This window comes from Mandrillus leucophaeus, unplaced genomic scaffold (assembly GCF_000951045.1).
Source record: "Mandrillus leucophaeus isolate KB7577 unplaced genomic scaffold, Mleu.le_1.0 Scaffold226, whole genome shotgun sequence".
Classification (NCBI taxonomy): domain Eukaryota; kingdom Metazoa; phylum Chordata; class Mammalia; order Primates; family Cercopithecidae; genus Mandrillus; species Mandrillus leucophaeus.
This window is the reverse complement of record NW_012102321.1, coordinates 3,446,669-3,463,224: the sequence shown is the minus strand read 5'-3', so window position 1 is coordinate 3,463,224 and position 16,556 is coordinate 3,446,669. Positions and strand designations below refer to the sequence as shown.

Genomic DNA, 16,556 nt, shown 5'->3' with positions numbered 1-16,556 from the left:
GTTGAATTGGATTTTCAGTTGTAATTCCCTGACTTCACTGCTTCTCCCGTAACTTTGCAGTCCCTCAGAAATCAAAAAGCAGTATTTCAGTTTCTTGCAGCCAGTCTCTCAGTTGGCTGGTGTCTTATTTCAATTCTGTGAGACCTTATCTTCTTGATTTATGCAGATTTCCTTCTTCCTTTCTTTTGGTCTTTTCTCTTGAAGTTTTTGCCTCATCTTTTCCTTATACAGGAAGTGACAATGCCAAGCTGTCACTGATGAACAAGTATAAAGATAACATTATCGCCACTAGCCCTGTGGACTCCAACCACCAGCAAGCCACCCTTCTCTCTCACACCTCTAGCAGCCAGAGAAAGCGGATCAACAACAAAGCGAGAGGTATGCATGTCTGATGCTAGGGTTTGCGGGTGGATTCCTTCATATTGGTAGAGGCAGGGCCATTAATATCTTCTACCCATTCTCTCACGCATGGCTAGAGGGGGTATGCCCCAGCACAGCCTTTCTGGAGGCCAGTTAAAAGCCACTTACCAAAAAAATGTAAATGTGCAAACCTTTTGACCAAGTAATTTCACCAACAAGAGTCTATTCTTAGGAAATAATTGGACAAGTGTGCAAAGAAGTGTGTAAAAGGCCGTTCATCACAGCATTGTTTAAACAAGCGAAAAATTGGAAATAGCTTAAATGTCCATCAACAGGGAATTGGTTAACTACTTGGCACATCTGTCTACTGTCCAGCACTTACCATGCAACCATTTGAAATAATACAGATCTATATTTGTTAATATGGAAAGTTGACCACCCATCTATCAAATGGGAAAAAATGAAGTTATAAAGTAGAAGATACAGCATAATGCCATTTTAAAAGAGAGATTAAAAAACCTTTACTTGTTTCTGTGTCAGTAAAAGCCAGAGAGTATACACATGAAATGTTAGCAGAGTTTATCTCTGATTTAAAGGATTTAGAGGGCATTAGAATTGTTCCCTTTACATAGTTTTATGTATTTCCTTTATTCTCTTCTGTCTTTTTTGTATTAAATATATATAATTCTAGAGCCAGAAAAAAACACAAAGATGTAATTTCCTATACCCCTTAGATAGTCTCATATTAACAGAATCATAACCTGTAATGAGGGAAATTCCCCTTTCTTTCTATTCCACCCACTCTCCCTGGAGGTCCTCTCTGGCAGGTGCCAGAAATGGCCCTAGTCAGAGGAAGTGGGCTGGGCAGGGTAGAGCTCCAGTGACTGCTGTCCTAATGGTCTACTTCTCCAACAAATCTCCAAAGGGGGTATGAGGAAGCCCCAACCCTCCTGGCTACTTCTCCCGGATTATCAGTCAACTTACTTTAATTTTTGTTGATTTTCCTATTGAACTTGCCCAATGGTTTGGTATTATGAAACTAGAACTGAAAACGTTTTGTTGGCCATGCTGCTTTCATTACAGCTGGTTCCGCCTTCTTGAACCCTGAAGGGGATTCTGGCACAGAGGCAGAAAATGACCCCCAGCTGACCTTTTACACGGATCCTTCAAGGAGCAGGAGGCGTAGTAGAGGTAGGAATGATAGAAGTGGCAGAAGGTGGTAAAGGGTCTGGGGGTGAGGGAGGCACATGAAGGTGAAGAGGTGTTGGGTTGGGTTGTGGGCTCTTTGGAACAAAACCAGTTTCTGCAAGAAGAATTTTTGGACCATGACTGGTGTTCCCTCCTAAGGAAGAAAGAAGAGCCTAGAGTGGAAAATTTCAGAGAATCATCTCTCCCAGATAATGGCACTCTCAAACAAGTTTCCAAGTTGTTTGAAAGGCTATTTCTTGGTCAGATGACTCTCAATTTCTTCTGGAAGACTCAGTAGTCATATTTTGCTGTTTAGACAAATGAATTAAAGTTAATAAAGTGTGTTGTATGTGGAAAGATGGATACTATATGTACCCCTGCTTCCTCTACCACATTGGCCTTGGGATTGAGCTAGGTAAGGATTGGGGCAGTGCAGTTGAGGAATGATCTATGGCCTCAAAATCTGTGTAATTATCTTTGACCTTTAAGCCCCTGCTTGGTAGAATCACAGGACCCTGAGCCTCCAAGTTCCTTCCTTCCCCCCGGCAGGGTTAAGGTGGCTAATCCATTCCCCTCCACGTGGACAGAGCTATCCTTCCATGGAGCCACTGTGTGCCACTTCACTGTCATGATCAGTGGCTTCAACTGTGGCTATTGTGGCCATAGCTCCCACTGCCTCTGTCTTCACTGGTATCACTGCCACACCAGGGGAGTTTGGGGCACAAGCTCCAGTCAGCTTTACCAGTTATTTGCTGTGTGATACTGGATAAGAAAACAAATTCTCTGAGCTTCAGTTCTCTCACATGTCAAATGAGTCAACATACCTTGTGCATAGAACATAGAGCTTTATCAGGATTAAATTATATTAAAATGTGCCTTTTTGGAGACTGCTAAAGCACTATGAAATCCCTATTGTTGCTGTTACAACTCTCCATCATGCAGCCCCATATTTATACAGTGCCCCATCTTGAAGAATTTTAGGCAGAGTCCCTGCAAGATGCAGTAGAGGATATTTGAGTGGCATCTCCTTGTGCTACATTCGATAACATTTTCCTCAACTGATAGTCAACCAGTGTCTCCTGAAAGATATATAGAGTTTTACTCTCTCGTACCTCCACTTGAATTCCCTTCATAACAGGTGTTCTTCCCAGAGATTGGAAGAAGCCTTTTTGATTGTAAATTCCAGTTTCTATAGGCTTAACTGCTATCAGCATAATAAAAGTTCTTTCCATCATTTTTCTCAAGAGATAAATGGGGCCCTGGGTATTCTAATGTTGAATGGCCAGTTTCTCTGAGGCTATAATGTGAATTAGGGTCTCGCAATCTCCCTTGATACTTATTACATACTTATAGACAGTGGATACCTAACCTAGGCCCAGCTAATCCAGGCCTGATCAAAGCAGGGAGTGTCCTGCTTTAGTAAAGTCTTGTTTCAGAAAAACCCATGGTAATGAATTAGAAAGAGTTTCTTGACAGTATGAAACTGTTTCTTTTAAATACCAAGCTCTCCTAATGCATCAGCTTTTTACTGCTATTAACTACACTGTAAGCTTCTTAGGGGTGGGGAATGCCTAATTTATTTTTGCAAAGTGCCTAGTGAAGGATTTTTCCTATAACAGATGCTTGTAAGTGTTTGTTGAATTGGATTGGATATATCCATCAGACCAACAAAAACATTTTATAACCCTCCGGCTGTGGGTCAGGTTTGTGATAGGTGGTAGAAACATGAAAATATGGCACAGTGATAAGGCTTAATTTAATAATATAAATAAAGTGAAGAGAGTACTCAGAAGAGATGACAGTTAATCCTACCTGGCAGCAATAGGAGGTGAAAAAGGAGAAAGTAATTAGAACCCGGACACACACACACACACTGTACCAGGTTTCTCAAAAGAGAAGAAGTCTAGGATAAGGGCATTTTAGTAAAGGAAAATAGCACATAAAAAGCCTTGAAGGGACAAAAGAACATGGTGTTTTAAAGGAAGTAAAAGTCATTCAATATGGCAGCTGTCATCAAGTTATAAATACATACGCACACGAGATGGTAAGGATGAGGCTGGAAAATGGCTAACAAAGGACCATGCACATGCCATGTGACTGAGTTTCTGCTTGCCTCGGTTGGGTGTAAGAAACCACTGGAGGTTCTGAAACCAGGTAGAGATGCTGGATTATGGGTTGATGATGCAGAAAGACCATAGAGACAGGAATATCAGTAGCAAGTCATTTCAGTCACACGAGAGCAGTGGCAATTGCCTGTAAACAGTGATGATTCTATGTGATAAGAGCTATAACAGCAGGGCGCACCGAGGGCTAGAACACCAAGGAATTAGTGAGAATCTGTTCTTGGAGGTTTCAGGGAAGTGTTTACAGGGAGATGTTGTTTGAGCTGAGACTTGAAGAGTAGGTGTATACCAGGCTGACAAGGTGACAAAATGGCCTTCTGTGGAGGAGGAAATAATCTGTGCAGAGTCACTAAGACATAAACTATGATGGTCTTGTCAGGGAGCAGTAAAATGTTTACTAGAATAGAGCTGAGGGTGCAGGTTTGTAGGTTTCTTAGGAAATAATGTTAGAAGACCAGCAAAAGCCAGAAAGTACATGAGCTTGATTCCAAGGGACTTGGACCTGATAAAAGAGCAATGTCCTGGTCTGCTCTGCTCCATGAAGCATCCTTCCAGGGACAGCATGCAGAATAGGTAACAGCAGGGTGACCTTGAGGCAGGGGAACAGATGGATGGCTTTTACTTTGGTTTAGCTATAAGATGATATGGGTAGGGAGGGATGGAAAGAACGGAGGCCAGATAAGTTTTGGACATGAAATTAGAGAAACGCAAATCAAAACTACAATGAGATATCATCTAACCCCGGTTAAAATGGTTTATACCCAAAAGGCAGGCAATAACAAACACTGGTGAGGATGTGGAGAAAAGCAAACCCTGTACACTGCTGGTGGGAATGTAAACTGGTACAACCACTACGAAGAACAGTTTGGAAGTCCCTCAGAAGACTAAAAATACAGCTACCATATGATCCAGCAATCCCACTGCTGGGTACATACCCTAAAGAGACAAAGATGTAATGGTGTTGGTAAGGGCAGGGTGGGGGTGTGGCTTATAAGCAAGAGGAAAGAGTTGGATATAATGGAGTTTTTAAATTTGAGAAAACAAATAGGTGGCAGTGCCATTGGCTGGGCAATGGAAGTAGTTGGAGGAGCAGGGTTTGGGAGAAGGTGGCGAGAGGAGGTAGTGAGGTTTTGAGAGAAGGTGGATCTGCATCTGAGGCCTGGGCTGGGCTGGAAACCTGTAAGCATAGGAAAATAGACTCTATTATGAAAGGATAGTAACATGAACAGAATATTTCCATCTATCAAGGACGGAGGACCCAGAGACTACCTTCTGCCTTCAAGTCTCTCCTTTCCAGCTACTGCCAACACATGCACCCAGAGGAAACTGCTCCCCTAAAGGACAAGTATATCCATAAACCAAAAACTCATACCTGTGTTCCTGAGAACATCAGTTCCAAAGGCACCAGTGGGCCTGAAGACTGAGTAGTGCATTGTTCGTGCAGCCTGAAACCTCACCTGAATCTCCTTTTTTATCTGGCTCCACATGTTAGTAGTTTCCTGGGACTAGGCATGCTCTCCAGCCTCTCCAAGCCTCTATTGCTCCAGGGGAGCTGCCTCATAAGACTGGGGACACTAGTCAATGATACGAGCCACATCAAACCCTGAGCGCTGGAGCCTGACACACAATCACCAGTTGATGAGTGTTAACTGCCACAAGGAGCATCACCTCTTACAGATCTATTTGCCTCATCTGTAAAGCGGGTGGCTCCCATACAGACTCATAGGCTTATTGTTGGAAAGCAAATATTAAAAATAAAATAAGATATGTAAAACACTCAGCACAACGTCTGCCTTAATGGAAGCCTTTTATTACTATCAATAATAAATATTAACACAGAAGAGAAAAAAATTCCAAAAGACCCACACATTTTGTTGTCTTGCTTTCTTACTTTCCCACATTTGTTCTGCTTCCATAAGCATAAGGCTCCCCTGCTTAACAGCATTTCGTCTTCTCCCCAACAGGAAAAAAAAAAGCCAAGAAACAAAAAATTAAAAAAGTATAACAGTGGTACATAAAAAAATAAAAAACAAAACCCCCTTCCCTCCCTATCCCTATTTCCACCTCCCTGGGAGTGTTTCTTAATCCTCAGCAATGATTATTTCCTCCAGTGATTCCAGGACTGTGGAGAGCATCCTGGTGTGACAACGTTGTCTGCTCCTACAGAGCAGACGTTCCTCGTTTTCCTCATTCCAGGTCTCACAGAGTAAGAGTCACTTGGTAGAACTCTTGCCCACAGAGTAAGCACAAGCTCTTCCAGCTCAGGAAGTTCCTCCTGAAGCAGCAGTGTGCACCATGGGGGTGGAGCTGCTCTGTGCAGAGTGCCCTCTGTGAAGAGCGATGGGAGGTACAGTGTGGGATTAAAGCATCCCTTCCACCCTTGGCAAATGCCTGGAGCTCAGTAAGGCAACTAGGGGAAGAGAATGCCCCCTCTATGACTTCTCCTGTGAACGTGGCCCAGGAAGACTGAAAATGGTCAACAGACTATTATTGACCTTGAGGGCCACCAGTTGGCCAAGTCCCCTCTGACTCCAACTGATGGCATGGTGTCTGTGAGGAAGAAGGTCACTGAGGTCATGCAGCCAGAGACAGTTCCCTCCATGGGCTGGTTTTGCCAGCTGTCTCCCCTGTTTGCCAGGATGGGTGGCAAAAAGCCCAAGTTGGATTCTCAATGCCAAACTTTTTACCACCGTGTATCTTGCTTTTGTCTCACTTTCAGTGGGTTCTCCCCGAAGTCCTGTGAATAAGACCACCTTGACCCTGATCAGCATCACCAGCTGTGTGATTGGCCTCGTGTGCTCCTCTCATGTCAACTGCCCTCTCGTTGTCAAGATCACCCTGCATGTCCCTGAGCACCTGATTGCTGATGGTGAGCCCATTCTTCTGAGGATGCGACCTTGCCCCCCAAAAAGGAAAGTTTTCCAGTTGGGCAAAGGCTAGAGAAGACGAGAGTCACTGTTACCTATTACTCTATCAGGGGAAAACCAAACTGAAATAAGTAAGGATTAGGATACAATTGTATTGCCCATAGATGAACTTAGAAAGCAAGTTAAAAAAATAAACTAAAGTGATCACCTCTTCTTCTCTATGCCCTCTCCCATTTTTGTTTGTTTTTAATATGTCTCTGTCTTTGAGAGAAATGCACAGCCCACTGGCTAGAGGTAGGAAGGCCCCAAGACTCCCTTAGCCTTTGAGAAGGAAAAAGCTAAGTGGAGTAGTAGAGATGTTTAAGAATTAGCCATGCTTTAGTTTGGTATGCCTGGGTGAGAAATTCCTAATTGCAGTAACTTCCTGTAAGCCTAGAACTCAGAAGTAATAATTTGTTTTCATCCAGGGGGACCCCAATATAATGAGGGAGTAATATAGGTTCTGAGAGTCCCTGAATCATTTAAGCCCAGAGCACCTAATTGACTTGTTAATGTCTGTTCTCTGACTTGCTGTAAGGCTGCAAAGAGGTGGAGACTTCACGCAGTGTTAGAGGGCCTGCAATTCTCATAGCACGTGAAGACAGGCAGCAGCCCCCGTTCCTTGGAGGAGTGCCAGTGCCTGTGGCTGGGTCTGATGGAGCCATGTCATGGCCATCACAGGGCTCTTCTGTCCCTGTGTTCCTTAGGAACACCCTGGAAAGATGGAATGGAGCAAGGCAGCAGGGGACTCTGTGGCTGGAGAGTTCAATGTCTGGCCTCACAGAGGTCCAGGTGATGGCCCAGGCTCTGTCTGCTGATCCCTTGCTCTGGGAGTAATGATGGGCTAGGATCTCTGATTGGTACGAATTCTCAGGTTGGGATTTCCTTGTCTTCAGTGGCTTGTGGACGTGTGCTGTGTTGCACACATAGGCATGCTTCCTTTCTCTCATCCTGCAGGGAGCCGCTTCATCTTGCTGGAGGGGAGCCAGCTGGATGCCAGTGACTGGCTGAATCCTGCCCAAGTGATTCTATTCTCTCAGCAGAACTCCAGTGGACCCTGGGCCATGGACCTCTGTGCCCGGCGGCTCCTGGACCCCTGTGAACACCAATGTGACCCCGAAACTGGTAGGCGGGAGCACCGGGCAGCGGGTAACTGTCAGAGAGATCATGCCTTTTGCAATCACTCCCTTGAAATTCAGACCATGCCTCCCAACTCCCTTGTCTCATTGCCATCTCGAGCCTAGACCATGTGGACTGCCAGCATGTGGTTGGGCCGTAGAACTTATTGGCCAAAACTGTGGTCATTTTCTGGCAGAAGACTTGGAAGGATCCTAACTGTAGTTCCAAGCCAGAAAACTCAGTTTTAGGATGAGTTCCATAACCCATTTGTCACACAGCCAGGGGATATTTAACTACTGGGGCTAGACATTTTATGATGATAAAATTAATGCATGTTTATTATAGAAAACTTTTTAAAAATTAGAAAAGTTTATAGAAGAAAATGATAGTCATCTATATTTCTATCTTCTGGATAAGTCACTTTTAAATTTTTAATGTCCTCCCTTCTGATCTCTTTTCTATGCATGATTTTTAGGGGCTTCCTAGAAGCATACTATGTCTAGTAGAGTTTTCCTGCTTTATTCACTTAACATTCCATCATAACTTTTCCAGAATCATTAAATAATCCTCAAACACATAATTTTAATGGCCATTTGGTATTCCATTGTATGTCTATATCATAGCTCATTTAAACAGTCCCCTATTATTTGACATTTAGGATGCTTTAAATTTTTAATGTTTATAAATACTATTAAAATGAACATCTTTACACATAAATGCTAGACACATTTGAAGTTATTTTCTTCAGAAAAATCTTAGTGAGAGAGTACTGGGTCAAAGAGTAGGAATGTCTTCAAGTCTGTTATACTATCAAATGGAGCTGGGGTTTCCCTGAGGGAGGGTTCAAATTCTGGTGTGGCATGAATTAAAGCTCTCCCATTGCTTCTTGGGTTCCAATACAGCCAGGAGCATGGACCTCTTATTTCAGGCTGCTTTGCACTTTCACTGTAGAAGACATTCACCTACAGTAGTCTCTACGAAGACTTGGTTTTGGTAAATTGAGTACCACAAATAGATCCTTCCCAAAGTAGTATGATCCCTTAGAGCAAAGGAAAGCGTTACAGTGATATCTAAGAATCCCAAGCAAAATGTTGCTGGAGTTGGGGCCCAAACCCTGGAGCTTTTTGTACATCATGTGCAGCCACCCCCTGCCAACCCCCTTTACCCCAGCCCACCACACTCACATCTTCTTCAGGTGCTGAGGTGGAGAGATCTTAATAGAGGATGAGTCTAAGATAGCTAGCCCTTACTTCTGCTATAATCTATGACTAGATCTCTCTGGGAGAGTAGCAGGTAACTGAAACATCTAAAATTCACCATCTTAGGTGTTAAAGTTGTTTTATGTGGGCCCATCACAGAGATTCTAGGCCCCCATATGGAGGAGAAAGTACAACATTTTAAACATCTGAAGTCTAAGACTGTGCTTACTTGCTGCTCCTCCCACGCTGTCAGGCAAACACCAAACCAAACAGATGGGCTGTGTACCATGCCCAAAGTTAGTGTGCTTGGGAGAAATTGAAAAGAGCTAATCTCAGAGGTGGGGGCTCTCCATGCAACTGAGCTAGTCTCTGGTACCCTAGTTCTCCAGCTGGCTTGGATTGGAAGGATTTGGGACAATCTCAGTTGTTACACTCACTTCTGAGAGAAGCTTGATCCCCAGAGGAACTTTGGATGCTCCTACTCGGATTTTAAAGAAAAGGAAGCACCTTCAGTTACATGTGAAAACAAGAGATTGGTGCTTTATGATTGGAGGGGTCTCAATGATGAACTGCCTCTATGCTTTACATTCACATTTGAATTCTTTAAGAAGTTACATGATTTGCCCAAAGTCCCACAGCTACCTAAAGCAGAGTCTGTGTTTTATTTATCATGAAATCTGCAAAGGTGGGCTTATAAAGGGTTGCTTAATTTCCCCAGACATGTCAGATCCAACATATTTGTCATTCAAAACTATTTAAACAACAACCATTACTAAGCATTACTGTTCTGTGCACCAGGAAGCTGCTTGTTTACAGCAAAGCCCTCCCATCAACTCTTCAGTCCTTTCCAGATGTCTCATTTCTAATCCTTGCTGAAAATGACTTTGGGAAGCCCCTCCCCTGCTAATGGCTTCTCAGTGTCTGTGACAATGAATGAATTTCCAATTGGAAAGACACAGAGGAAGACTAAAAATAAGATCCCAAACCCCAAGACAAAACTAAGGTGCAGCATCTTCATTTTGGGTAGCAGCTGAGAAACAATACTGCGAAGACTCTCCTTTTCATGAATGCTGGAATTGGAAAGCATTGGTGATGTGGTCATCCCACACACTCATCAGTAAGAAACTTTATCGCCTCCCACACTCCATCCCAGAGCCTTTCTCCCAAGAGCTGAGTGTGGGAATTGGCTTCAAGTCAAGTCGACGTTATTTTTGAAATCCTCTAGCTAGCTTACTTGGAAATGTCATAGTGTTGGGACATGTGCTTTCCCAGCCATACTGAGGGGTCTGCCCATATGGATGCATGGAGCTGTGCAGTGCACTTGTGTACTTTTACACACACACACACACACACACAAACACACAAACACAGATGCTCAGTCACTGCAAAGGAGCAGCCTCCTGGTGCCTGGAGCTCTCCTCAGGCATCCTTCCTAAAAGCGTCCCCGAGGGAGTCTCTGTTTACCTGTCACCTGCACCATGCTCCAGAACACCAGGCGTGAGAGACACAATAATGCACTCCCAAAATTGTCCACATTCTCATCTCCAGGACCTGCGAATGTGTCATGTTACATGGCAAAGGAGAATTAGTGATGCATATTTAATGGAGGTTGCTAACCAACTAGCTTTAAAACGGAGATTTTGGGGGAAGATTATCTGAGTGGTCACAATGTAATCACAAGTATTCTTAAAAGTGAAATAGGGAGGTAGAAGAGGAGGTCAGAGTGGTGTGATGTGAGGACTCAAGCAGCCATTACAGACTTTGAGAATGGAGGAAGGAAGCATGAGCCAAGGAATGTCAGCAGCCTCTAGAAACTGGAAAAGGCAAGAATACAGAAAATATATTCTCCGGGGTGACTCCAGAAGACCACATAGCTCTATAGACGCCTTGATTTTAGCCAAGTGAAACTCATGTTAAAATTCTGGTAAGATAATAAATTTATGTTGTTTTAAACTACTTTGTTTGTGGTATACTTTTACTGTAGCAATAGAAAACTTATACACTAAGGCAGGAGAGAAAAGACAAAGACAGGCTGGGTGTGGCGGCTCACACCTATAATCCCAGCACTTTGGGAGGCTGAGGGAGGCAGATTGCTTGAGCTCAGGAATTCGAGATCAGCCTGGACAACATGACATACACCCTGTCTCTAATAAAAATACAAAAAATTAAACAGGCATGGTGGGTGGTGCAACACCTGTAGTTCTAGCTACTTGGGAGGCTGAGGCAAAAGGATTGCATGAGTCTGGGAGGTCGAGGCTGCAGTGAGCAGAGATTGGACCGTTGTACTCTAGCCAGAGTGACAGAATGAGACCCTGTCTCAAAGAAATAAGTAAATAGAATAAAAAGAAAAGATAAAGATAGAAAAAACATTGTTTTGCTCCCTCTTTATATCTTTCTTGTGCAATTTATAGACCTTTTAAAGATGTATCAGGAATCTATGGAAGAACTGGAGCTGGAGAAAACTTGCTGATCTGTTTTTCATTCCAGCCTCCCTCTGTATTTCTATTCTAGCAACATGCTACCTGGGAGGGATGTAATGTACCTAGAGCACTCAGCCCAATGCATGGGATATACTAAGCACTAGCAAATGCTCTTAAGATCATCAAGTGCCCAAAGTCTTTCCAATTTGAACTTGGATGCACTTGAGAAATGGTAGGCTGGTACCCCAAGGTATGCCCGCCATTCCCAGTCTTCTGCTGAGCACTGTGACCTCTTCTAACCATTCTCATTCTATGACAATTTATGTTCCTATCATTTAGCTGTCTGGTAATTCAGCATGCATGTGAGTTAGGTTCATTGCATTGACAATTTCAGAAAGCCTACTGTGTGCCCTTCCAGGTCAGCTGAGACTGGTGGGAAATGCCTAGAAAAAAAATGGTTTTCGGTAAAAATAAGGATAGGTGATGTTTGAGAGCTCACTATGTGTCAAGCATTGTGTTTTACTTAGCTTATGTAATTGGAGCTTCACTGTAACACCATGAAGTAGATGGTACTCTTATCCCCATTTTACAGAGTTGTTGACTTATCTGCCCAAGATCACTTACCTAGTTTAATGACCTAGCTGGACTTCACACTCAGGCTGCCTGACTCAGAACTCACACTCCTGACCATTATTCAAACCTGTTCCCACTGCTCAAGCTGCAGGAAAGGAACTAAGGCAGAAGGTTTAGAATTGTTTCACTTCTGTGTGACTGCAGCAGAGCCCCAGCCCCCTGATGCTTTGCCATTAGCCCCCTTTGCCAACTGCACTCTGACATTCTCTCCCACATGTCCCCAGGTTTGTAACCCCAGGTGTGCCTCTGGTTAAGTGAGGCTAACAGCAAAGCACTAGGGCTGCATGGCTTGATGCTCCCCGGATGCAGCCAGAGGTTGACTTTCCCTGCACTTTGCAAGGGTTTTTTGTTATGGTTGTATGTTTGTTTGATTGTTTTGGTTTTGTTTTTTTTTTGATGGAGACACAGACTACCTGGTTTCAGTGGCCTTTCTCTTTCCTCTCTCCCTGGCCTTGGTTCTGCCATATGGACAGCCCTGGAGGCTTCACCCACCTGCTTTATTTCACAGCCCCCATCAATCCTGGCCACAGACCCTCATTGCCCTTTTCAAGATACATAGCTTTTATGGTTCTGCAAGGAGCATAGGCTTCCCAGCTAAATTAAATTTTAATCTTTATCCAAGATGTTCACTGAAATCTCTTCTGTCCCAGGTCTTTCCATAGGCCAGACCCAACCATGTGGAAATGTGTAAACCTGTTGAGGGGCATCCGACCCACTTTCCAGGCTCAAACCAGCTGCCCTCTTCTTTGCTTGCTCTGAACCACTGCCTCTCTCTCTAACCTTCCCTGTTTTTGTTTGTTTGTTGGTTGGTGGTTTGCTTTTTACCTAATTTGGCAGGGTAGCTCAGTCTCGATTTTGTTCCTGATACCCAGATTGCCCACGCGTTCTACACTCCGTTCTGTGACTCCATTAAAGCACATTCCTTTAGGATGTTCTTTTGGCACACTTCCCTCTGACTCACTTCCCAGAGTTGCTTGGGGCTATTTGACCCTGGACTTGCCTCTTTTCTGATGTCTCCGCTGGGAAGGGAGACCAAACAATGAGATACTACCCAAGTCAGATATCTTACAAATATTTCCCTTTTTAGAAGGAGCACACCCAATTTCATTTCATAAAAGTCAACCCCTACATGAAGCATAGAAGCGGCTGAGGGCATTTGGCCTTGATCTGCATTTTCTTCATGGAGAACTTATGGTGAGTCCAGCCATGTCTGAGGACCCCTAGCATCAAGGTTTTTCCTCAATCTTTGAATGAGATTTGTGCCTCAGTCCTTCAGCTGTAGAATGGGAAGTGCCCAAAGGCACTGTCCATCATCCAAGGTACCTCCAGGCATGTACTGTTAGGGTACCAAGCACAGATCAAGTGCAGCTGTCTCCAGACCCTGCACGACCACCTTTCAGGGCCTCTTCTCTTTGGCAGTGTGGTTGCCTGAGTGCTCCTGCAGGGCACACTCTATCTGGCTGGGCTCTCCTCCGTACCATGACACGTCTCTCCGTTGGAGTCCTATGTACACCACCGTGGAGTCGGCGCCTCATGCGTTCCCGCCATCTGTCACAGCAGATGCGGAGACTGTAACACTTCTAGCTTATGAGGGCATCCAACACCCTTGTGGGGTCTTTAAAATTCACAGCTAACAGTCGGAGCCTGTGCTTTCACAAAACCCCTCTTAAAGTCAAGATTTAGCAGTTGGTTGCCATAGCAACTTCCCCCATCAAGTCTGAAATCCTTTCGTTGGAGATGGCCAAACTGGTTTTGTGGAGGAATACAGACGAGGGACACTTGGTGGGTTCCAGAAATGAGGATCCTGTGAGAGGCAAATTTTGGAGATCCTCAAAATCTAGCATGATGTGTTTGAAAATTTCTCTGTTTTTTGGACTTTGGACTGTGTCTGACATTATGTGGAGGAAAGCTTTATTGGTTGTCGGCAGTATGCCCCCACATTGTAATGAGTGACGGAAGCCTCATAAGGAGATAATGACTTCGAAGGCAATTTGAGAACGTAAATGTGCTATACAAATGGTAGGTATTGCCATCATTAGGAAAATAAGGCTCGGCTTGAACTCCGAGTTGTTACTGCATTTATTTTTACATGTTTTGTGGTAACTAGGTATCAAATGAGGAAGAGAACTCCCATTTTTGTCAATCCCTAATTCTAGGCAAGGCAGCTAGCCAAGACCATTCTAAGAGTCAGAGTGATGGCTTTGACAAACTCCTAAGGTTACTTCCTGCTTCTAAATATCATGCCCATGGCTAATTGTCCACACAAAGACAACTGGGAGAGTATCTTTCCCAAAAGGAAAAGTATATTTGAGACCTTGACCTATTAATTGGCTTACCTATCTGCATCTTGGGGGTGGGGTGTAAATATCTGCAAATATAGGGCACATCCTTTAATTAATTTATTTTCTACTGCACAGTATTTGTCAAAGACCTATTCATATGGGGGAAGACCAACCTCGTTCCTTGTTTCTGCCCTGTATAGCTTATAGGCTAGCATCCATGCTTTCTTTGGAATTGAGAAGGTGTGAAGCCTTCTCAATGAAGCCAGGCTCCTGGTACTCTCTTCTTTTGCCCTCCCCAGTAATTGCCTTCTTTATCTTTCCTGTTATCAGACAAACAGCCTTCATCCACAAACCTTATCATCAGCCACCTAATTTCTTTTCCTTTCCCCCTCCCCCGAGACAGAGTCTCAATCTGTCGCCCAGGCTGGAGTGCAGTGGCGTGATCTCAGCTAACTGCAAGCTCCACCTCCCGGGTTCATGCCATTCTCCTGCCTCAGCCTCCCAAGTAGCTGGGACTACAGGCGCCCGCCACTACTCCCATCTAATTTTTTTTGGTCTCATTTTTAGTAGAGATGGGGTTTCACCATGTTAGCCAGGATGGTCTCGATCTCTTGACCTTGTGATCCACCCGTCTCGGCCTTGCAAAGTGCTGGGATTACAGGTGTGACCCACCGTGCCTGGCCTCATCAGCCACCTAATTTCAAGCTGTGTTTTTCTATTTTTGGCTCAGAGCTCCCTGACCATTTCTAGATATAGCTCAGTACCACTGAAGCCAATAAACTTGAACCTACTGTGGATCCAGCCCATGTGGAAGCCAGAATTCACCATGCAGGAGGCAATGTCCTGATCAAATTCTCCCTGTGGGTTTTTTTTTTTTTTTAAATGAGGAGGTTTTCACTCTACTTCTCAGCACATTGAGCTGAACAGCTGTGGGGGACAAAAATGGTGTGACCTGGTAGTGAGGCTCTGATGGACAGCTGCTTGTAGGTCAATCTTGAAACGAATGGCTAAGCTAAGATGCTAAAAAAAGCTCTTGCTCAGGCCCTATCCAATACCTTCCCCCTTAACTGTAAGGCCCCTTCACTTCGTTTTTACTGGGTTTTATCTTCAGAAAGAGAAAATAGCACTCAAAGCTATTATTCTATTTATATCATCTTAAAGTGTTTCTTTCTGGAGAGATAAAGAAATGGTATACCCATCATTTCACTAGGACATGGCACTTTTGTTATTTACAAATTTCAGAAAGTCACACTTTGCTCTTTCACAAGTTATAAATTAAACAAGCAGACATTTAAATAGTAGGAACCAGTGTTGTAGTATAACTGGCCTCAGTAGTTTGGGCTACATATCATTGCATAAAGAATTATCAATATAATGAAGCAGCAACAATTTTCTTCAAAATCAGTAGTGAATAGAGCAATGATTCTTAATCTTTTGGGGATCGTGGATTTGCTAAATCAGATTAATGTTATGGGACCCTGCCTCAAAAAAACATGCATATACGCACATGTACAGTTTTGCATGAAATTCCAGAAGGCTTATGGATCCCTTGGTATACTAATGGAATAACAAATTATAATGAAACATAGTGATATCCTAAACAAATGTGGAATTGTAGATGATTCTTCTGGTGACCCACTGCCAGATAATTAATTATTTTTACTTAAAAGCTAAAATGCAGAGTTCCTCTAAAACCATTGTAAGAGGTCTCCTGTGCATATAGTAGTTGTTCTATGAGCTAGCAGCCTGGCATGGTGGGAGAAAAAGGTCTGGAGTCAGACGGACATAGGCTCAAACATTAACTCTGCCACTCACAAGCTGTCTACAAGCCTTCAATTTTCTCAAGCCTATTTTTCCCATTAGCATAACATAGCCAATAATACTTACTTTCCAAGATTCCTAGAAATATTTGGGAAATCATTCACTTATGCAGTCTTTAAACATTATTATTCATCTAGTATGTGCCTTGTAGTATACTGGGAATTGAGAAAATAAAGATGAAAAAGTCATTTTCCTCAAAGGATTGTTGGTCTTTGTGCTTACAGAACACATATAATAGGTGCTTTCTAAATATTAGATTCCTCTTTTATGAAAAGTATCACACACTGGAGAATGGAAAGATTGGTGGGAGTATCCATTCATGTGAGTGGTGGAGATGGGAGTATATGACATAATGGAACTTACTGTGTCACTCATGCTAATATTAGAGTAAGAGTTTACCCTGACTATTTCATGTTAATTTTTACAAACACAGACATGTTAATCAATTCCTTCATGTTTCTCTTTCTTCCTCCTTACCCTGCTTCTAAGGGGAATGCCTCTGCTA

At 43.4% G+C, this 16,556-nt stretch overlaps 1 protein-coding gene across 2 annotated transcripts in view; it reads left to right on the top strand.

The window, feature by feature from the left end:
* The window catches only part of ASTN1 (astrotactin 1), a 314,268-nt gene that overhangs the window by 132,872 nt on the left and 164,840 nt on the right, over positions 1-16,556 (top strand). For both annotated transcript variants that reach the window (XM_011981446.1, XM_011981445.1), the window contains exons 4-7: positions 232-378; positions 1,444-1,551; positions 6,391-6,540; positions 7,535-7,702. In XM_011981446.1, the coding sequence (XP_011836836.1) occupies positions 232-378; positions 1,444-1,551; positions 6,391-6,540; positions 7,535-7,702 (573 nt within the window). The remainder of the gene's footprint in view (positions 1-231; positions 379-1,443; positions 1,552-6,390; positions 6,541-7,534; positions 7,703-16,556) is intronic.